Here is a 23,618-nt window from a genome sequence, read left to right on the forward strand (position 1 = left end):
GAGATGAAGAAACCAAGACTGATGGATGAAGTAATTTACCAATGGGCTGTGATGGAGTCAGGGTTCTGGTCTGGACTGTAGGGTCCATCCTCTCCCCAGTCTGAGCTCTCCCCTGCTGTCCCACCCTGCCTCTACTAACTCAGACACTGTCCAGGTTCCTAAATATGGTGTGAAGGCAAAAATTGCACCAAAGTTAAATAGATAAGAAAGACTTTATTCGAGGCTATTGCAATAGAGGAGAACTACATTTCTTAAATAGGAAATGGAACTCATTTCTGCTTAAACAAAGAGCAGGGGAGTTTTTAAGAGCAGGGTTGGGGGTAAGAATGAAAACCATAGGCCATCTGTGTTTGTTAACTGGCCTTATCTAAAGGAAAAGTAAACTTTCTCATATCTTCATGAGAGGAGGGGCTTGCAAAACTACAACTGGAAACAACGCACCTACAGAAGTTAGGCTCCTACCCTCCCACAGAAACTGGGAGATGGGGTGTTATCTCCCTGCATGTTTGCATTTCAAGGAGGTGGCTCTGGGGTCTTTAAAGAAAGACAGTACCCTAAAACTTAAAGTATTAAAAAAACAAACAAACACATAGACATAGGCCGAAAAAACTTTTGAAAAGAGGCTTTTAAAAGGATTTATATCACAACAGGTTAAAGAAATAACTTACAGTTACACATTTTCTAGAGAAACTGCTTTAAGAAAATAGAGGTCTGGGCCTAGAGTCAGGAAGTATATGTGAAGTTTGGCCAAACTGAGGGACATATTAAGGTCATCTTCTATAGACTACAGGGGGCTTCAATAATCAAGCCCTTCCCTTCCTCTCTGCTCTAGTTTCTCACCGCAGAGAACTATGTATTTTGCCTCTGTGTCATCATCACTATGTCTGTGGAACTAATTTTTATGTGAGGGCATCTTTGCAATCTCCCTCCAGACCAATCTGTGGTTTGTTGACTGCTACTAAGAATCTGGTCTGGGGCTAGGAGCCTGGAGCCAGGAGCTTCTTGTTCATTTGGAGAGGAAGTCAAGGGAACCTGATATTCCCTACCCTCAGCTACCAAACAAGGTCTTTAACAGAAAAACCTCCATCACTTTGAAGAAGACAGAAACCAGCCAAAATACAAATTAGAGTGGAGGAAGTTCAGCTTAATTTAGTGTTTTCAATGAACCTGAGAATTGATGCTGTCAGTGGAATCCGGCATGGAAGCAGGGGAGGTAGAATACTGTACCAATCATGTCCATCTTCCCCATAATTATAAAATTTAAATGTTCTTTAGCTAGATCTATGAGTACCTTCTCAATGAAATACTTTAATATATTTACTTGGTTAGGGGTAAACTTTTATATACCAATTGTATTAGTCTGTTCTCACTCTGCTATAAAGAACTGCCTGAGACTGGGTAATTCATACAGGAAAGAGATTTAATTGACTCACAGTTCCAAATGGCTGAAGAAGTCCTCAGGAAACTTACAATCATGGCAGAAGGGGAAGGAAACATGTCCTTCTTCACAGGATGGCAGGATGGAGAAGTGCCGAGCAAAGAGGGAAAAGCCCCTTATAAAACCATCAGACCTTGTGAGAACTCACTCACTATCATGAGAACAGCAGCATGGGGGTAACCGCCCCTATGATTTAATTACCTCCCACAAGATCCCTCCCATGACACTTGGGGATTATGGGAACTACAATTCAAGGTGAGATTTGGGTGGGGACACAGCTAAATCATATCACCAATCAAAGATACTTGATGGGACAATGACTGCTTTTAGGTGAACTTTTTCAACATATTTTAAACCTCTGCATATTTGTCAGTTAATAAATACTTATTTTCAGTGCTCTGGACTCAGTGCCCCTTTCCTTATACTGACTTTCTTGGCCTTCCAAATAAGATATTAGCATCTAAGTTCTCTGCACTCACAGGTAAACTTGGCCCAGATAACATTTATGTTTCATTTATTTGTCTAACAAACATTTGTCAGATCTGACATTGTGTCAAATGCGATGAGGTGCTGTAGATGCAAGAGTGACAAAACTTAGATGAATCTTCCTTTCAACAAGCTCACAGTGAGTGGATAAGGCAGGTGTTAAACAAATAATCACATAAACAAATACAAATGTATAAGTGTCATGAACTGTGAGGCACTGATACTTAGCAGGGATTTGACTTAGTAAAGGAAGTCCAGGGAAAGCTTCACAGGGAATCTGGATTATAAAGGATGAACAGGAATTAGCTAGGTGAAGAGACCCAGTGGACAGGAATAACTGAAAGTAGGTCAGTCTAGCTACTGCATAGACAGTGAGAGAATGTGGCAGTCAGGAAAAGCCTGGATAGGAAGACAAGGTGACCTCATATGAGACCTTTGAGGTGTTCAGAGTAGATGTAAGTGGGAGGCTACTGAGTTGGCCCAATCTAGAAACAATGATATTTTCATTTGCTACATGAGTTTCAGCCATCAATGAAGAAAAAAGTGTTCATAAGATATTTGCTCAGGGAACAGAAAACCAAACACTGCATATTCTCACTTAAAAGTGGGAGCTTAACCATGAGAACACGTGGACACAGGGAGGGGAACAATACACACTGTCATGGGGTGGGGGCAGGGAGAGCATCAGGAAAAATAGTTAATGCATGCTGGGCTTAATATCTAGGTGGTGGGTTGATAGGTGCAGCAAATCACCATGACACACGTTTACCTATGTAACAAACCTGCACATCCTGCACATGCATCTCAGAACTTAAAACAAAATAAAATAACATAGATGTTTGTTTAGAAGTACAAATCCACATTACATCTAATCCACTCTTACAAATTGCCCTTGATTGAAATGTTTGTTTGTTTTGCCACCTTGGACTCCAAGCTTTTATGTCCTATTAAGTATGTGACAATCAGTTGAAATGCCTTGTTTATAGGACTGCCAGTACTAGATTCAGAAATATTCCTAGGCTTTCTATCTATTGTGTTATTAAATCAGAGCATGGTGCAAGTTCATATTCCTTCAGAAGTACAATTTATTAACAAAAAAATCATGGCCCAGAGGAAGGAGTCAATAGAAAATAGAAGACATTTACCAATTACTAGGAATTTGCTTTGTTTTTATTTTTGATAGATGTTGGTTGTAACCTATACATATTCTTTGCTAAGAAATAGCCCTTGAGCCATGTAGAGTCAGGAGTTGGGCCCCTTCAGAGGCTGAGGTTTGCTGCTTCTGTGTACTGTCCTTCCAAACAAATGAGGTTGGAGAAGCAGGTTGATCTCCAGAATGAGAAACTCTTCAGATGCTTCCTGCCTTTTTATATCTGCATTTCAGAATCAAAAGAGCTAAATTTGAGAATTTATTAATAGTTAAATTTCAGGTATCAATTCTGATATAAGTAATATCTTGTGGAAATGTCTCTTATATTTGAAGCATTCTAATTGGCCAAATCAAGTGGATCCTTCCCCTTAATTACTGATTGGTAAGCTTTATCTTAGTTTAAACTTGAACAAGACCAGTGGTTTGGCCATTTTAAAAACATTATATTCATGCAGCTATTCAAACGTTGTCAATATACAATGAAAAGTGTTCAGTGAAATTAGTTGTTAATACTGACAACAGGGATTGTATAGCACACATAAATCATATATTGCTATATTAATCTGACTTTGAGAGGTAAAAGGATGAGAGGGACACAGAGGTTGGCAGAATACATAGGAGAGGAAACAAAGTCCTTCGTTTTTATTTTGGTTTTTTTTTTTTTTAGACGGAGTTTCACTCTTGTTGCCCAGGCTGGAGTGCAATGGCACGATCTTGGCTCACTGCAACCTCCGCCTCCTGGGTTCAAGTGATTCTCCTGCCTCAGCCTCCCAAGTAGCTGGGATTACAGGCACATGCCACTATGCCTGGCTAATTTTTGTATTTTTAGTAGAGACGGGGTTTCACCATGTTGGTCAGGCTGGTCTCAAACTCCTGACATCAGTTGATCCACCCAGCTCAGCCTCCCAAAGTGCTGTGATTACAAGTGTGAGTCACGCGCCTGGCCGCAAAGCCCTTCTTAAAGCCAGTGCCATGAGGAGGTAGCAAAACTGGGAGGAACAGCTTTGTTACAGCCACAGAAACAGAATCATTAAGCACCGGGGCTTTCAGACAAAATCTTGCTGTCCCACTTTTAAAGCGAGCAGAAAGCGATTGCGTGTCAATGAGCAACTGGATATCAGCAGCAACAATGACAGGCTGGGGATTACCAATACAACCCAGTGTTGTTCTGGTAGGTCTTAGATTTTTGCACTACCCCAGTGAATGACTGCAATTATTAAGCCAACTGAGTGGCATGGGGATCCAGGGAGACAGAGAGATGAGAGAGAGATTTAATTAGAATAAAGAAATAATATTTATTATACATGTATCAAATGTTAGGGGCAAAAATTTTTTGATTGAATTCCAATAGCTTTTATGCTCACTATGCAAGATGTAGACTAAGGTACTAAGTGACCCATTACCAGCTCCTCCTCCTCATCCCATCTACATATTCTCTCTCTCTTTTACTCCTTCTTATTTTATCCCACTCCATCCTTTCCTCCGTAATATTGAAGAGGAACGATTGTACCTATTTATAACGTACACAGGTCAACATGGGTGTTTGCAGATGTGGGCAGTATTTCCACCTCCCTTGCTATGTGCTGTTGAGAACACGGCAATATAGCAACAAATATTATGAAGAAGCCCTTTGGGATACTCTGGGTTGCCTTCTTATTTGCATGACATATGACCAACCTGTTGGGTGACTGTTTCCAGATGTCCTTATACTCAATAAGATGCTTTTAAAATGTCATCTTAATGACAGCTGCCACTTTTGAATAATCCTATTCTGGTGATCCTGTAATCTTAGCTCTCCCCAGGAATGCCCCTGTGATGGTTAATATTAGCTGTCAACTTGATAGGATTGAAAGATGCCTCGATGGCTGGTAGAGTATTGTTCTTCGGTGTGCCCGTGAGGATGTTGCCAGAGGGGATTGACATTTGGGTCAGTGGACTGGGAGAGGATGACCCACTCCCGGTGTGGGTGGGCACCAGCCAATTGGCTTGCCAGCACAGCAAAACAAAGCAGGCAGAAGAAGATGGGATAACTTTGCTTGCTAAGTCTCCTGGTTTCCTTCTTTCTCCCGGGCTGTATGCTTCCTTCTGCCCTTGGACATCAGACTGCAGATTCTTCAGCCTTTGGACTCTTGGACTTACACCAGTGGTTTGCCAGGGCCTCTCAGGCCTTCAACCACAGGCTGAAGACTGCACTGTTGGCTTCTCTGTTCTGGAGACTTTCAGACTTTGACTGAGTCACTACTGGCTTCTTTCTTCCTCAGCTTGCAGATGGCCTATCGTGGGCCTTTGCCTTGTGATCGTGTGAGCCAGTTCTCCCTAATAAACTCCCTTTCATGCATACATATGTCTTATTAATGCTGTCCCTGTGGAAAGCCCTGACTAATACAGCCCCCAAACATTGTGGTATTGAAATTATAGTTTCAACAGTGATTATTGCAATAGTAACAGTTTCTGTTTATGAAGCATTTACAGTATGCCACACACTGGGCTACAACCTTTATATGAATTAGGGCTTCCAGCCACCTCTACATTGAAAACCATCAATGACATCACATTGTTTTTAGGAGGAATACCCAATGGTCCCCAAGGCTTAACCTATTCTGGCCCCTACCTTTCAGGTCTCATTGTCACTCATCTCTTCCTCATTTCCTGTACTTCAGGCACACACCTAGAGCTCTTTAAATGCTCAATTACTCTCCTGCCTCTGGACTCTTCCAGCTGCTGGTCTGGCTGCCAGAGCACTCTTCCTCATGAGAATGCACTCTGCTTTGCTCTCCTGCTTAAGTCTTGTTCATTGTCATATGTTCTTAAAGACCATGTTCCTTTTCCTTGGCGCACACATGTCAATTTGCTATGTGTCCACTGATGTCATTGTCTTTCTCTCCATTGGTACCATGAGAAGGGAGTGGACTCTACTTGTGTTCATTATTGCATTTCAGCTGATATTATCTGATATACAATAAAGGATCAATATGAGTACTGAATACTGAATAAATAAAAGGATGAATGGATTCTGTTTTGCCAAGGCTTCTATCTATTTTACATTTGACCTTAACTCTCTATAAAGAGACTTGTTTCTGTGGCAGCATTTTTTTTTTTTTTTTTACCCATCTCACAGGCGTTTGGAACCCACTATAGGGGTCAATGAGTGACTCGGTAACCCTGAGAGACTAGACATGTATCCATTTCCCCAAAGTCCTTGTCACTTCAAACACTGTTGGAAGTCCCGCTACACAGTTCTAATCCAATTGATCTATGTGCTGTCTTTTAGACTTTGAATAACACTGTGGTCTTATCCAAAGGGAAGAGAAGGGTATTGATATTTATCAAGGGCCTACTTTCTTCCTGGAACACCATTTGGTGCCTTTCATACATTCAGTTGAAATAACTACCAGTGCATTAAATATAGAATAATAATTGTAAGGTATTTTGGAAACATAAAGACCTCTGTAATATTAACTACGTTAGAACATTTCTTAGAGGATTGAGTTTTTGAAATATTCAATTGCACCTTCATTGCTTAGTGAGATAACTCACTCCTCTACAGATAACCTTTGTGAAAATAAAAATGATTTTTGGCAATGTCATTCCCTGGAGAAAATCTGATAAACTTAAAGTGATTGCAAATTATCCCCCAAAAGATCAGGTGTCCTTGTTATTGTTAAGCCAGTCTCTGCAATTACAAGATTGTGTAAGAAAGCAAGAGTTGTCTTAACTAATGTACTGAACATTTAACAATTAGTTTCCAGTAAAGTTCTCACCCCACCTACCTTGAATGTCTCTCTGTCCATTGCATCAACATATTTGGTGGTTGTTGCCTGTTGATACTTTAACAGGTTGTGACTTTTATTTAAGTAAAATGCTAATCAACTGGAATGGCAAACTTTGAGGAAGATGAAGGATTTCCAAAAAAAGAAGAAAGTAAAGTTAGAGAACTCTTTAATCACATGTGAAACTACCACCAAATGAGTCTGGCAGAGTGAGAACTGTTAATGTCAGAAGAGGAGAAAACCCATGAGGACTATGACATGATAGGTGCCTCAAAGAGACAGATCTGAGAATCAAAGAATTAAAGGGAGTGCTGGCAAAATTGATGAGACTGTTTATGAGGTGCTTATGATCTTGTGACACAAGGGCCATGTTTACATACAATTTTGAAGGGAAAGTTATGATCTATTAATCAACACCTAATTCATTATTTATTACATAATCCATATTTACTTAAAAACTATTGACAAAATGAACTAATTTCCCTTATATTATTTTGAAAGAGAAATGCCCAAACATATTAACTTGGTTCACCATTTAATATGACACCTAGACCGCCTTGTAGTAAATTTACTTTACATGCCTTTTTCCAGGTTTTATGTACCCTCACATAATGAAGACTATATTCAAGTCACTAGGTTTTATCTCTTCCTTTCAAATAAGTAAGGTGTTCCCCTGATTTTTTGCCTACTCTCAATCATCCATACCTATCCTACATAATTAATTTTCAAGGTTAAAACTTGGATCATGTCTTCTCTTTTCCTGCCTCATTCTTGATATATCTTCTTATTTATCCTGTGGAAAATGTCTTTGACACAATAGAAATACTGAGGAAAATGTTCATTAATATTTTCACACATTTCTTCTGCATGATGAATGACTATGATCTATAAGAGCTGGGTGTTATTATGGTTATTGTATCATTCTTGCATTGCTGTGAAGAAATACCTGAGACCTAGTGATTTATAAAGAAAGCAGGTTTAATTGGCTCACAGTTCTGCGGGGTGTACAGGAAGCACAGAATTGGTATGTGCTTCTAGGGAGGTTTCTGGAAGCTTACAGTCATGGCAGAAAGCAAAGCGGGAGCTAGCACATCACATGGTGAGAGCAGGATCCAGAGAGAGAGGGGAGGGTGCCATACACTTTCGCACAACCAGATTTTGCGAGAACTCACTATCATGAGGACAGCACCAAGAGGATGGTGCTAAACCATTCATGAAAAACCCGGCCCCATGATCCAATCACTTCCCACCAGGCCCCACCTCCAACACTGAGGGTTAAATTTCAACAGGAGGTTTGGGTGGGGACATACATCCAAACTATATCAATTGTGATAATAACTTATCTAGTTAGGATGTTTTCTGAATAGTGAATCTCTTTCTTGGATACTTTTATAATGATCCATGTGATGAAACTGCAACTAATTTTCTATATTACCTGATTCTCATGAAGTCACCACATTTTTTTCACCTTTGCAAAGACAGAAATACTAATAGTGTAACAATGCCAGATCAGATCACCAATCTACTGATAATTAACACAAGTGAAGTCAATGTACCTTTTTAATTACTATATTGAAGCACTGTTGATTCATTTATTTAAAAAGTTGGAGTAAAAATTAAAAACATTCATGATATATTAAATCCATGAGTCAGCAATGAACACATTATATGGGGCCAAGATTTTGCTTAGAGAAAAATGACTTCAATGGGTTCTTAATTTATTTTTATCTGAGTTTTATTTTTGGTTTGAATTACCCAGATAAATTCTTTAATGTATTTGTCTATGTAAATTAAGTGGAAGAATTACGTACTCAAGTGAAAATAAATGGGTAAGTCTATTCGTATATGCAGTCTACCAAAAGTAATTTACTGAATTCTTTTTATGTTCTTAGTTCAAAATTATAGGCTTGTAGGACAAAAAGAAATAAGATATGTTATGTAACTTATATTAACACTGAAGTATATAGAAAGGAAATGATCAATTCTCTTAGTATCTTTGGAAGCAGTATTAGATATTTTAAAGTTTCTATCATATTATTTAATTCATTGTAATATCTGAGAAAAATACACTAAAGTATAAAATGTACAAACTGAAAAAGACATTCTCATACATTAATACCTTTAGTATACACTGATATCTTATATATGCACACATATTTAAAATGTATATGTAATATTATGCTTAATGAATAATTTAGGAAAATATCCAACAAAACTTTAGCATTCTATCTTATTATATATTTATTTTAAAACACTTGATTTTACTTTAATGCACTAATCATTTCAAAGAAACTACTTACAACTTTTTATATACAGTTTATCATTAAAGTCAAATTAAATATGAATAGACCATAATTTTTATGAGCTTCAACTTGCCACAAGAAAATTATTTTTTCTGTTGTTTTAAAGAAAATGATTGATCTATAGACTGATTGATTTAATAATGGATATAGACAGACCTCAATTTACTGCACTTTACTGTGCTCTGCAGATACTGTGTTATAAATTGAAGGTTTGTGGAAACTGTGCATCCAGTAATCCTATTGGCATCATTTTTCCAAACAGCATGTGTTCCCTTAATGTCTCTGTGTCACATTTTGAAAATTCTTGCAATATTTTAAAATTTGTCATTATTAGTATGACAGCTATTATGGTAATCTGTGATCAGTGATCTTTGATGTTACTATTTTAATTATTTTGGGGCACCACATACCATGGCTATACAAGAAGGCGAACTTAATCGACAAATGGTGGTCTGATTGTTGTTCCACTGACTGGAAGTTACCCCTTCTCTCTTCCTCTCCTTGGGTCTCTCTATTCCCCAAGAAAAAATAATATTGATGTCAGGCCAATTAATGACTCTAAAATGTCCTGTAGGTCTTCAAATTAAAGGAAAAGTCACAGATATCTCACCTTACATCTAAAACTGGGTATGATGAAGTGAGGAAGGGATATTGAAAGATGAGACAGGCCAAAAGCTAGGCCTCTTGCATCAAGCAGTTAGCCACATTGTGAATGCAAAGGCAAAAGTGCTTGAAGGAAATCAACAGTGTTAATCCAGGGAATACATGAATGATAAGAAAAAGAAACAGCCTAATTGCTGATATGGAGAAAGTCTGAGTGTTCTGGACATACAATCAAGCCAACCACAACATTCCCTTACGGCAAAGCCTAATCCAGAGCAAGGCCTTCACTCTCTTCAATTCTATGAAGGTTGGAAGAGGTGAGGAAACTGCAGAAGAAAAGTTTGAAGCTAGCAGAGGTTGGTTCATGAGGTTTAAGGAAAGAAACTCTCTCCATATATAAAAGTGCAAAGTCAAGCAGCAAGTGCTGATGGAGAAGCTGCAGAAAATTATCCAGAATATTTAGCAAAGATTATTGATGAAGGTGGCTTCAATAAACAACAGATTTTCAATGTAAATGAAAAATCCTTACATTAGAACAAGATGCTATCTAGGACTTTCATAGCTAGAGAGGAGAAGTCAATGCCTGGCTTCAAAGCTTCAGAAGACAAGCTGACTCACTTTTTAAGTGCTAATGCAGCTGGTGACTTTAAGTGGAAGCTAATGCTCATTTACTATTCCAAAAATCCTAGGGCCCTTAAGATTTATGATAAATCTACTCTCTCTGTGCTCTGTAAATGGAACAAAGCCTGGATGATAGCATGTCTGTTTACAGCACGGTTTGCTGTTTATTTTAAGCCCACTGAGACCTGTTGCTTAGAAAAATATTTCTTGCAAAATGTTCCTGTTCACTGACAATGTACCTTGTCACCCAAGAGCTCTGATGAAGTTTTACAAGAAAATTAATGTTGTTTTTATGCCTTCTTACATAATATCCATTCTGTAGGCCAAGGATCAAGGAGTAATTTCGATTTTCAAGTCTTATGATTTAAAAAGTACATTTTGTGCTTTTTTACACAGCATGTTTACTAAAATTGGAATGATACAGAGAAGATTAGCATGGACCCAGCACAAAAATGACATGAAAATTCTTAAAGCATTCCATATTTTTGAAAATTAAAAAAAATTACAAGGGTGTAGTTGCTATACATAGTGATTCCTATGATGGACCTGGGCAAAGTAAATTAAAAATCTTCTGGAAATAATTCAGCATTCTAGATGCTATTATGAACATTCATGATTCATGAGGAGGCCAAAATATCAACATTAATGAGAGTCCGGAAGATGTTGATTTCAACTTTCATGGATGACATTGAGGGGTTCAAGGCTTCAGTGGCTAAAGTAATTGCAAATTTGATAGAAATAGTAAGAACTAGAATTAAAAACCGAGTCTGAAGATATGACTAAATTGCTGCAATCTCATGATAAAACTTGAACGAATGAGGAAGTGCTTCTTATGGATGAGCAAATAAATTGGGTTTTATGCAATGGAAACTACTCCTGGTGAAGATGCTGTGAACATTGTTGAAATGACCACAAAGAGTTTAGAAAACTTAATTTGATAAGGTGTTCTAAATGCATAAATTTAACTGATAAAGCAGTGACAGAGATTGAGGATTGATTCTAGTTTTGAAAGTTCTACTATGGGCAAAATGCTATCAAACAGCATAGTATGCTACAGAGGAGTTTTTCACGAAAAGCAAAGTCAATCTATGGAGCAAGCATTTTTGTTTTCTTGTTTTAAGAAATTTGCATAGCCACCCCAATCTTCAGCAACAATCACCCTGACTAGTTGGCAGCCGTCAACATCAAGGCAAGACCCGCCACTGGCAAAAAGATCAGAACTCTCCGAAGGTTCAGGTGATCATTACCACTTTTTTAATATAGTTTTTTTAATTAAGATATGTACATTATGGTTTTACACAAAATACTATCACACACTTTATATACTATGCTATAGAGTACACATAACTTTTGTATTCCCTGGAAAACCAAAAAAAATTTGTGCCTTACTTCATTACGATATTTACTTTATTGTATTGTTCTGGAACCAAGCCTACCATATCGCTGGGGTATATCTCCTTTCCATCTTGTTTCTCTAGGAATTTGTGATCGTTAACAGAAAAGATATATGCAATAAAGTGGAAAAACACAAGTTAGAACTCAGGGCTAAAAATACTAGAAATTATAATAAGAGGTCAATATCATGGTTAACAACAACACAAATATTCAGGTCATAAACTTCTACACTGTTGTTATAATTGAGCTTTGAATTTGTTACTAGGACTTCTGGCAGCTGAAGTGAAATAAGTAGGTGAGAAATTGTATAGATATTATTTGTTCTTATGGAAAAGTAAAGAAGGTATTTAGACGTGGATGATAGACATATTTTTCTGTACCAGAAAATTTCAAGTGCTTCCAATTTTGTTTCGGAGATTTATTATTATTATTTTAAGTAAATCCAGTGCAGTCTTAAGTACAATCTGTTGCATATCATTTTATTCTTGGCTTAACTTCTAAATATTTGTGTGATCTGAGTAATTCATTTAACTTTTCTTGACTTTGGTTTCTTCATCTGTAAAGGAAGGGGATTGGGTAAGATGACCTGCACTCAAGTCCTTTGTAATTCTAATATCCCATATCCAATGGGTTCCTATTTTCCCAACATAGAGAATAGCACTTGCTAATTAAAAAGCCAAGTTTGCCTTTTTATAAGTTTGCCTATATTGTATAGGTGAGTCTCTTCTTATGAAGAAATAGTTTTAAGTTAGGGGTCACCTGTCAATTATGTCGAATGCTCCTAAGAATTAAATAAGAGAAGGACTGATCAGTTTGGTTTGTTTGCGCGAGATCACTCAAGAAATGAAAAGTTAATTTCAGAGTGGAATGAGTATCAACTTCCTGGTGTACTGGGTATCTACTTCCTAACATGTCTCTTTATATCCTTTGATTTGTGGCCCCAGCTGTACTCACTTTCTTGGACCCACACACTGTTAATGTAAGGAAGGCAAGAACTGGGTCTTTCTTACTCCATTGAGAGTCTTGAAGGTGTCAGGAGAGAGTGTCTGCTCAATAAATGTTGACTGACAATTGACTCTTCAATCTTCTTCTTACTCCTATTGACCTGCTACCAAAATCAGTGTTTTGTCAACCCCTGTGCAGCACAGATGTATCTAAAGTGAGATTTAGCATCTAATGTCATTGTTTATCTTGAAAATTTTTGGAGTCAAAATAACCTTTGAAAATCTCTTAAGGGGCAATAAATTATGGTATGTTGGATTTTGTGAAAAAATCTTATAAAGTTGTGTGTGTGTATATCCTATATAAGGATGTATAATATATAATAAATGTACAAGTTAAATATGTTTACTATATTTTTAATCATATGAGGATGAAAGAGAAATGAAAGAATAAAAAAAGGAAAATGATAATGTAGCACCATATTTGCAAGAGTTAAAAGCGTATATGACACAACATCATTCCATCCCTAAATAGCAGCAGCTAGCTTGTGGACTATGAAATGGGCAATGTGTGAATTGATAACAGGATAAGTATGATTCCCAGTTCACACTCCATGTCTCTAGGAGAAGCCTACAGGCCATGGTATTTATTGTTATTATCTGGAGCTGGTCCACAGGACATACCTCCTGACTACTTGCACAACTGGTCAGGGTGAGACTCATTTCTCCCTTTTTCCAACTTCATCCTCATAGCAATACATCCAGGAATATGTTGTTAGGTAGTGATAAGGGTCTTTGGAAGTCTAGAGCACAAAGAGTTCTGTGAGATCCTTTGGAAATCTTCACAAGCCAATGCAAAGCCCATCTGATCACCTACCATTTCAACCCCGAGGGTAGCCGGGTCAGGCAGGATGGGCTAGGTTATACTACAATATCACACAATTACAAAACCCCAGGAGATTAAGACCACAAAGGCTTATTTGTATTTCTTACTCATGCTACATGTCCATCATGGACTGGCTTGGGGCTCTGCTCCAATTCAAGCTCATTCTGAGACTCAGGCTGTTGGAACAGCCACAACCTGAAATCTGTTAGTCACCATGGCAGAAAGTAAGAAAAATGAAGCAAGTCACACATGAGATCTTTAACACTTACATTGGAAGAGACACGTATCCCTTCTATGCACTTTGCATTGGCCAAATCATATCATGTCACTATGTCTTATATCAAGGAGAAGAGCAAGTACAAGCCTGCCCTATGCTTAGGAGTACAATTGGAAAACTTGCTGAATAGCATTAATGACCACTGCAGTAAACACGCTCCAAAGAGTGAATAGGGTTTCCAGGTCCATCCTGATCTGGTTTCAGGTTCTTGAATGATCTTTAGTTGAATGACTGAATGACTCACGTCTCACAGAGGAGGAACAAATAGTCTTGTTCCTCTTCCCTTTTATTTAGTAAAGAAAGAAAGAAGGAAACAAGGGGAAAGAGACAAGAAAGAAATTAGTCCTAGTAGAATTTCATGTGTCATTTGATGACCAGAATGATCAGTTTTTTGTTCAGTTAATGCCTGTGGTAGACTGAAGAATGAACTCCCTCAAAGATGTCAATATCTTAATTCCTGAAACTTGTAGTATATGTGACATCGTATGACAAAGCAAAATCAAGGTTCAAGATGGAATTAAGTTTACTAGCCAGCCAATCTTAATATAGAAAGATTATGCTGGATTATCCAGGTGACCCAATGTAATCACAAGTTTTATTAAAAGTGAAGGAGGGAGGCAGAAGAGGAGGTCAGAAGTCAGATGGTGTGATGGGAGAAAAGGACTCAACCCTCCATTGCTAGCTTTGTAGATGGAGAAAGGTAGTCATGAGGCAAGCAATATAAGCAGCCTCCGGAAGCTGGAAATGGCAATAAGACCATTTCTCCTACAAAACCTCCAGAAAGGAATTCAGCCCTGGCCACACCTTGATTTTATCCCAGTGAGATCCATGTCAGACTTCTGACCTACAGAAGTGTGAGATGATAAATGTATTGTTTTAAGCCACTCATTTTCTGACAATTTTTAAAAGCAGTAATAGAAAAACAATACGATGCCTTTATGTTTTTTGAACTAACTTGTACTTCAAAAACCATGTCTACTCTAACAAGTTCATACACTATTTCAATAACTTGGCTCTGTAATATGTAGTTAAAAGGAATAAAACGAGGCACATTGGTCTGCATGTTATTATTATTTTCTTTGGAGAAAAACTCTGTTAAACCATGTGGCAGAATATGCCACCTCTTCTACCTTGAGGAGAAATGTGGCTTGGCATGCAGGTAGAGGCTTTAGTGTCTGAATTCTTAGTTCTATTGGGAACAGATACAAACTTTCTAATTCACATGCTAAACTTTGTTGGCTGTCACTCCCTGTGTTTCCATTGCTTCCTGTGGCTGTGTCAAAGCCTCTTATAGCATCCACCCATCTTTGTAGCTGCTTTTGATTCAGAGACCATATTTTGAGAAAGACTGAATCAAAAGACATTCAGAAAGAAGGTGATATCTTGAGATTACATAGTAAGATAATCACAGGCAGGAATCTTTTTTTTTTTTTTTCTCATATACTTCAATGACATTCTTAGAATTTGAGGTGAAAAACGTCTGAAATAAACAAAGCTATGTGGCATGAGATGGTCTTGAAGGACTCCAGAGTGGAAATGTACTGGCATTAGAAAACTGAGAGGAACAGTGATGGAGTTAACATTAGACTTTGAGTTTGAAATCCTAGAGATCAAGTTCTGTCTCGGTCACTCACTACATGAGTAACCTTTGACAAGTCATTTAACTTTTCTCCGTTTCATTCCTCGTCTTTAACATGGGAATATGATGCTGACTCCCAGTTTCCATTTGGAGACACTATTATTTTACACAAGATTTTTGGCTTTCAACAAAAAATTACCAGCCCTATTGAAAAGCAAGGAAAAAAGAAAAACACTTCCAAGGGATGAAGCAACCAACAAAACCAGACCTAGGCATGGCACAGATGTTGGAACTATTTGGCAGGGAATTACAAATCATGATTATAATTTAAATGGTTCTGATGGAAAAGGCAGACAGCATGCAAGCTCGCGTGAGTAGTTACAGCAGAGAGATAAGAACTATAAGGTAAAACTAAATGCTAAATGGAAATGCGAAAAATGTAAAGCATGGTAACCAGATGAAGAATGCCTTTGATAAATATATCAGTAGAATGAACTCAGCCAAGGAAAGAATCAATGAACTCAAAGATACGTCAATACAAACTACCCATCTGAAAAAAAAAAGGAAAAAGAAAGGAAACAAAAAAAAATTATAAGAGAACATCCAAGAGCTGTATTTTAATATATGTGCAATTAAAATTCTAGAAGGAAAAGAAAAAAGCAGAACAGGATAGGAAAACCATTTTAAGAAATTATGGCTGAATTTTTTTTCAGAATTAATAATAGGCATGAAGTCACAGATCCAAGAAGCTCTTTGGACAGAAGAGAAGTTAATAACAGGCAGAAACTTGGCTGTATGCAAATGAGATGTCAGAAATGGAATAAATGAAGGTTTTTTCTCATATTTCTAATTATAGAATTAGGAATATATTTCTAAAAATATCTGATGATTTAAAGCAAAATAGATAGTGTTTATGACATTTGTAAAAATACAATATGTGATGATATTAGCACAAAAGATCAGACGAGATAATTTGGAATGTATACTTGTAAAAACCTCACACTGGATGTGAAGTGGTATGTTAAAATTTGAAGGTAGATTCTGCTTAATAAAAAACATCTTCTAAATCCTGGAGCAACCACACATTTTTTAACAAAAGATAAAAATGAATCAATAAAGAAAGTAAAAGAGAATCCCAAAAAAGTTCTCATTTAACCCAAGCAGAGCAGAAATTTTAAAAAAGAATAAAAAACATATGACACAAATAGAAAATAGCAAGTTAATTTATCCCCATCTACAATCTTAACAAATGCGAATGATTTTAACACATCAGTTAAAAAAAAAGAGATTTTTAAATGAGATAAAAAGGTAAGACACAATACCCTATCTATAAGAAACAACTTAAATTTGAAGAGATAGATAGATTTAAAAAAAAAAGATAGAAAAAAATAAGCCAAAAGGAAGAAAGGGTATCTACACTAATATCAGATAAAGTCAACTTTATCTTTGAGTTATGCGAGCTATTCACTAGTATTAACTTTAAAAATCTATCATGAAACCATCATGTTTAGAGGAGTTCCTTCAGTATGAAGGGAAGCAATCGCTAAAGACTATTTCTTTTACTTCATAATACTATCTCAAGCCTCACATTCTTTTCAAATGTTTGAAGTAGTTTTTGCATTTCCCAGATGATGAAAATAAATCACAGAGTAGGTAAGCATTTTGCCCCAGAGTGGATAACCAATCACTAATATGTGACAGAACCGGGATCTTAATTACCGTGCTGTCTTCTTTACAAAAGAGTTTCTGTAAGTATAATGCTGCTTTCCACCTCTGGGGGAACATTAAAAACAATACAGCCCAATTCTCGAAGACAAGCTTTCGTTTGGATGGGTGGGTGTCGTTTCAGTTCTTTTAAATGCCTTGATTTCACCTACCTCTTTCAAGAGAGTAAGACATTTATCCATATCATACCCAAGGGAGAGTACCTGCTACAATACAGATTGTGGCATTATAGAAGATTAAAGTAAGAGGGACATAGAAGATAAGTATATCCAAGATACACGTCAGCACATCCACGAGGAGGCAGAGAAGCAACAGGTCAGGTAACTTGCCCGGACAGTCTCAGCCATTAATTTCAGAACAGGACTAAGCACCAGGTCTCCAAATATCAAATACAGGGCTGGGCGCGTGGCTCACGCCTGTAATCCCAGCACTTCGGGAGGCCGGGGCAGGCGGGTCACCTGAGATCGATTTGAGACTAGCCTCACCAACATGGTGAAATCCCGTCTCTACTAAAAATACAAAATTAGCCGGGCGTGGTGGCACATGCCTGTAATCCCAGCTACTTGGGAGGCTGAGGCGGGAGAATCGCTTGAATCCCGGAAGGAGGTGGAGGTTGCAGTGAGCGGAGATCGCGCCATTGCACTCCAGCCTGGGCAACAAGAGTGAAACTCCGTCTCAAAAACAAAAACAAAAAAACAAAACAACAAAACAAACAAAAAAATACATCACTGTTTCCTCTTCCCCTCCTTACAATTATTTGTAGCTGTAACTCTGTAACACCAAGAAAAAACTCAATTCAAATGAGTAGCACTAGCCAAAGGAGGCCACTTGTAAAACAAAATATATCCTAATCATTCATTTATGAGATGATTGTAAGGGCCCATTTACAAGATGATGGAGCAAGGGCCCATAAAACTTGCCAGTATCCGAAGTGTAGTTTTAATGTTGGTCTTTTAAGCCTTTGTTTTTTTTTGTTTTGTTTTGTTTTTGTTTTTGTTTCTCTATTGGGAATTGCCTTCAGAATTCCAGTCTCTTAACCAACTATCCATGACCCAGCAACAACGTGGACTCTCAGAGTTTGAGGCACCAGGACTTTCTAATTCCCAGTTCCTTTCTCTATAGGAAATTGTACCTCTTGGGCAGTGTTACTCTGAGAAGAGAGTGAGACTTGGGGAATGTGCCCACAGCTCAGTGCTGGCCTTGAGGACAGTGTGCATTCCAAGACCGAGAATGAAGTTAAGTGTACTCTTAAGGCAGTATTTCGTATTTGTCCCTGTTCCTCAACTTAAGAGTAATGGATTAATCTTTTCTGAAAGTTTTTCATAAATAGGACAAAGAAATTTAAATATACTCTTAAATTTCTCCCTTTGTGCAAATCTAAAATCAGTTAACCTTTCTATAAAAACTTGGTGATGGAAGATCATAGTCCAGTATACAGTATTGGGTTGTTTGTTCCATTTTAAAAAATCAATTTTATTTTTCCTGGAACTAACATACTGAGAGGTAAAATCTTGAGATTCTGATGAGTTTTAGTGAAATGTGTCTGCATTAAACTTTGAATTGGTTAAAACAAAATGACAGGACGCCTATATACATTATTACACATGGAGAAAATCAATCTAAATTGTTTTTTCAAAAGTTTACATTTGATGAGTTTTGATCTTATCATTTGAAGTGCCATATAAAAATTTTATTATTAAAATAGAATCCAGTAAACCAAGCAAAAAGAACAAAACAATACAGTATAACAATGCAAATGTTTAGAAAACAGGGAACTCTCTTAACATTCAAATTCAAGCTTAGATATGGTCAAGGTGACAAACTATTTCTGTTTGCTAAAAAAGATTATTTTTAGCACTTGCTGGCTTTAAAAGATGGTCTCCTTGCTTTTAGGCTGCCCCCATCTGTTCTGATGGTATCAGTGTCCAAATTGTGTACCAGAAATTCTTTTTCCTTCCATTTAAAATGAAGTATGGATTTTCAATCAGTACACAAGAGAAAACTGGACTTGAAGGCAGAAAAATTTTGTGGATGACCTAGCTCTGCTCCATACAATTTATATGGATTTTTTAATACAATTATTTGCTTTATTTAATTTCCTTTGCCTTCAGAGTTTTCAGCTAGGAAATGGAGATGATAATATCTGTCGTGATTGACTCACAAGGATGTGATGATCAAATAATTTAATATATTAGATAACACTTGATAACACCTTACTAAACACACACTAGTTACCAATATAAAAGTGAGACTGATTTTTTTTCTGTAAGTGGAAACTACGGCATTGTAATACAGTGTACTATAGAACACACTGGATGGAAGTCCTTTGATTCTTTTTTTGGTTTTCTAATATCTAATTTTGCGACTTAGCAAATCAAATCAATTTTCCATAAAACAGATGACTAAAGAATCTCTATCAAAGCTTTTAGATTAAAAAAAAAATCCGTCTTAAATTTTTTTTTCTTGAATTGGACTACTAGTCAGAAAACACTTGGATTCCGGGTCTATAATGCAACTAACATGGAAACATTTAATCTCTGCACAGCTTGGTTTCCTTATGGAAGATATCTTTCAGCTTTGATAACGAGTGATTTTAAGAAATCTGTGATGCAATCCATATAATTTACTGCACCTTTAAAAATGAAAATATTCATAGTAAAAATGAATTAGAGTTTTCACAGAAGGAAGGGAATACAGTTTAATAACTCAAAGAACCCAAAACACTTCCTTAAAAAAAACAACATGTTTTACAGTTCCTAAAGTATATGAGTCAAATTAAGTTTTAATGTCAATCTTCACAGAATATTGCTTGATTGAAATTTCAGTAATTTATATTTGTGTTTAATTGAAAATTCTAAGAAAATGGAAAAGCCAACATAAAAAAATTCTATAATTAATATGTTATTAAATCATTTTGTTTTCTCTAATGATTAAGTAGAATGTCTTAAGTTGTTTTCTAATTCTTAAGATAAACAATGATTTATAAACACCAACTTAATTTTATTAGATACCAAAAATGTTTTCAGATTTGGACATCACAAGCCTTAACCAACAACAATTTGATATTTGCTGATCATTGTTGTTTTCCTCGAAAAGCTTACCTGGAATATTCAATAGTCAATTCTTTAAAATGCAATGTTTTGTGAACAAGTAGCATGACTAATACATGATTTGTCTACACCATTAAAAATTTTAATTTACTTTTTGCATACCAATCCCTATGGCTTTCAATTAAGTCTTATAGAAAAGGAATGGTGTTTCTTGCATACAATGAAATAGAGGATTGAATTAACTCATGTACAGGAGTTAATTTACATGATTAAGAATGCTAATAAAATACCCAAAATTACTACACTGATTTGTGGATTAAGAAGGCTAATAAAATACCCGAAATTACTACGCTGATTTGTGCATTAAGATGGCTAATAAAATACCCGAAATTACTACACTGATTTGTGGAAATTGGTGAATAAAAAGTCAGGTTCATAAAGCTTAGTTTGCTGCAGCTGATATTAAGCCTATGTTAACATTTTGATAGGCGACTACAAGATACAGAGCAATATCATCGGAGTTACTTTGCTCTTTATAAGGTCATTTTATAGTACTGAGACAAATAATTTTAATAAATTACTGGCACAATGTGTTTCTAGTAATTGTCTAAAATAGAAAATGTTCCAGTATTTGAATAGAAATATAGTCAGGATTCAGGCACAGCTATATTGGTCTGTAAAACCGGATTAAAGCAATCAATCTGTTATCTATTGGAAGATTATTAGGACCACCCAATTCACCGTTTCAATTCTAATGACCATTTGCCCTAGATAGTAGAATAGGTAGGTGGAGAAAGTGAGCTTCCAATTTACATGACTTTCCAAACACCTTAATGCCTTTGCTTAAATATCACTGGCAATTTTTTTTTAAGTTAAAAAAAATCGCCAAAATGGAAAGACAGTGGTGGTCGTTTCACACTGTTCCGCTGGGGCAGGGATCGGGAGTGTGGGGATTGAGACTTCACTTAAGAGCTGCTTCAAGGGGTGCACAGAAACCACCGCGGGCCTCTTCTGAACCATTTGCTACCCCCGCGGCGAAGGGACGGTTAAGGAGGAAGTGCCTGTGGAGCTGAGAAAGCGTTATTTCATCGCGGAATACAGATAATTCAGGTCTCTAGATGGCAGCCTTCAACGCCTTTGGAAAGCAGTCTCTCTCCTCCTCCGCCACCCCCACCTCCCCTCCCACCGCATGTCGGCTCCTTAGTAAGGTAGTATTACTCCATGTGTGCCCTGGCCAGTGGATATTGGGTTTTGCTGCTCTCCAAGAATCTGAACTTAAAGTGTTTATTCTAGGGCCTAGTGCTCTCCTCTGGAAGCTACCTACCTGTTTGCTTGGGGTAAAAAGGGAGTAGGGATGGCACGAAGAGCCACGCTAAGCCGCTGCCAAGGAGAGGTGGGGCTGCGCCGCAGCCAGGGCACCCTCTCCCTGGGAGCAACAGCATCCTCGGCTCCCGGCGCGAACGCTCCGCGCCCAGCGAGCGCAAAGAACCCAAAGGCCACCTGCCCGGCTGGGGGAGCAGGACCAGCACCACCGCCCCGATTTACCCAGACGTTTATGGGAAAGACATAAAAATCTCAGGTTCTTAATTTCTCAAAGGACTGAGTTAGAAGGAGTGCGGAACAGGGGCAAAAAAGAGGAGAAAGAAACCCCGAAAAACACGTTACTCGCACCCGGCAGCGCCTGGGGTGGCGTCCGTGATCTACCCCGGTGTCGGGGACGAACAAAGCCAAAGGTGTTAAAGAAGGAACTCGCAGACTGGCAGGGGGTGTGGGGACGGCGGAGGACGGTGGGACTGCAGGGGACCTAGGTCTTTTCTGCCCTGTCTTAAGATCTCGCTTTGGGGGCAGTCTAGGTGTCGGTCAGGGGTGAGGGACAATCTTCCCCACCCCAGCAGCCCCAGACACCTGCCCAGGTCAAGGTGGAAGGAAAGCGGGGGTACTTTGCCCTAGCCCGGTTCCCTCCTGTTTTAGACCTTGGAATCTGTCTCCCCACAAGGTGTGAAACCTCTCCAAGCTGAGTCTGCGGAAAGTCCGGCTCCTGGGTCCACCCAGGGCAGAGCAGACCTCTGTCCCTGGGCCTTAGAGGCGGGCACGGGGCTGACCCCCAACCCGTGCCACTCCAGCGCACAGGCCCCACTCAGCATCGTGCCCTGTGGGGCAGTTGACAGGGACCCCTGTAGCTCCAGCGAGGCTGGGCCGGACTTATTTACAAGTGCAGTGACCCCTGTCTCCTCGCTGGGAGCCGGGTGCAAACCGAAGCGCTCTGGGGCAAGTTGGTGAGCGACTCATAACGCGGAACGGAGTTTGATAGGCATGGTATTGGGCATAGAAAGAAGCGGGTCTTACCTTGGTACCGAGAGCAGGGAGTTGCCATCCATTGTTGATGGGCGCCTAGAGAAGAAAGACGGAAAGTGCAGGCGAAGGATAAGTCTGTGGTGCTAGGACCCAGCTCCCAGAGTGCCAGACTGGCGCGCGCCAGAAGAGAGGCGCGCAGGCTGGGGCGGCGGCGGCGCCCACGGAGACTCGCTCCTCCCTGGCCAGCAAGCTCTGTACGCTGCGACCGCCCGCTGTCCCCTCCCGCTGTCCTCTCTGATCTTGCAGGAGCGCTTGGCCAACGCTCCCACCTTTCTGCCTGGCTCCTGCCTCCTGCAGGGCGGGCCCCAGTCTCAGTTGCTCCAGGATCCTTCTCTGTCGCTCATTCGTGCCCAGAAGCATAGGTGACTCCGACAAAATTCCTCTCTCCCCAACTGCCGTCGGTCTCCCCTCCCTTTCTCTCTGGTGTACAGCAGGTCTGAGCCCTGAAGTTGGTTCACCCACTTTCCCACATTCACGCCCTCACTCCTGGCAATGCCCACACTCCCCAGTGGTCGCGCGCCACTCCTCTGGCTTCCTGTCTCGATTTCATTTTTGTTTGTGGTCTACCATGTTATGGTCGATCACTCAGAATGATGCCGTCTTTGACCTCGTAAGTCTTTTCCCTTTATTTGGACTTTCTCTCTTGGTTTTGGTTTTCACGTTTCTTTAACTCATTTTGCTTAACTGTGACTTAGTCTTCTCTCTCTTCTGTTAGAACCGTGTACGCACATAGAAATCTCAAAACCTATGAGAGCAGCCATCCATCCTAGGACAGCACTCAGAACCTGGGAGGGAGAGCTGCCACAAACTTCCCCAGCTGCCAGCTGGGTATCTCCCTGAGCAAAAAGGACAGTTGTCTTAAGAAGAAAGACACGGATAGTAGCAAGTATCTGCTAAGATGAGGGCGCTGTTGAATCTGCTTCTTTTTCCAGTTAAAAAACAAATTAAAAATAAAATTTGGGACTTCCACAAATGGGAAGGTTGAGCCAATGTACTTTTAGCTATTCCTCCTAGTAAGTACAACTAAATCCCCTGGAGA

The 23,618-nt window shown here is 38.7% G+C and overlaps 1 protein-coding gene and 1 non-coding gene across 6 annotated transcripts in view; one reads left to right on the plus strand and one right to left on the minus strand.

The window, feature by feature from the left end:
- SPHKAP (SPHK1 interactor, AKAP domain containing) overlaps positions 1 to 23,132 on the minus strand; it is a 195,162-nt gene extending 172,030 nt beyond the window's left edge. For 3 of the 5 annotated variants that reach the window (XM_055290864.2, XM_055290862.2, XM_055290863.2), the window contains exon 1: positions 22,571 to 23,131. In XM_055290864.2, the coding sequence (XP_055146839.1) occupies positions 22,571 to 22,602 (32 nt within the window). In that variant the 5' untranslated portion in view covers positions 22,603 to 23,131. Of the gene's footprint in view, positions 1 to 22,570 lie in introns of all 5 variants that reach the window. The other 2 variants (XM_055290859.2, XM_055290860.2) reach the window with 1 other exon arrangement.
- Positions 10,752 to 10,858, plus strand: LOC129488912 (U6 spliceosomal RNA). Its single transcript, XR_008659757.1, has one exon. It is a non-coding gene; the product is annotated as a U6 spliceosomal RNA (small nuclear RNA).
- Positions 23,133 to 23,618: the final 486 nt, after the last annotated feature.

The sequence above is a fragment of the Symphalangus syndactylus genome, chromosome 8, assembly GCF_028878055.3.
Source record: "Symphalangus syndactylus isolate Jambi chromosome 8, NHGRI_mSymSyn1-v2.1_pri, whole genome shotgun sequence".
NCBI classification, from domain to species: Eukaryota; Metazoa; Chordata; class Mammalia; order Primates; family Hylobatidae; genus Symphalangus; species Symphalangus syndactylus.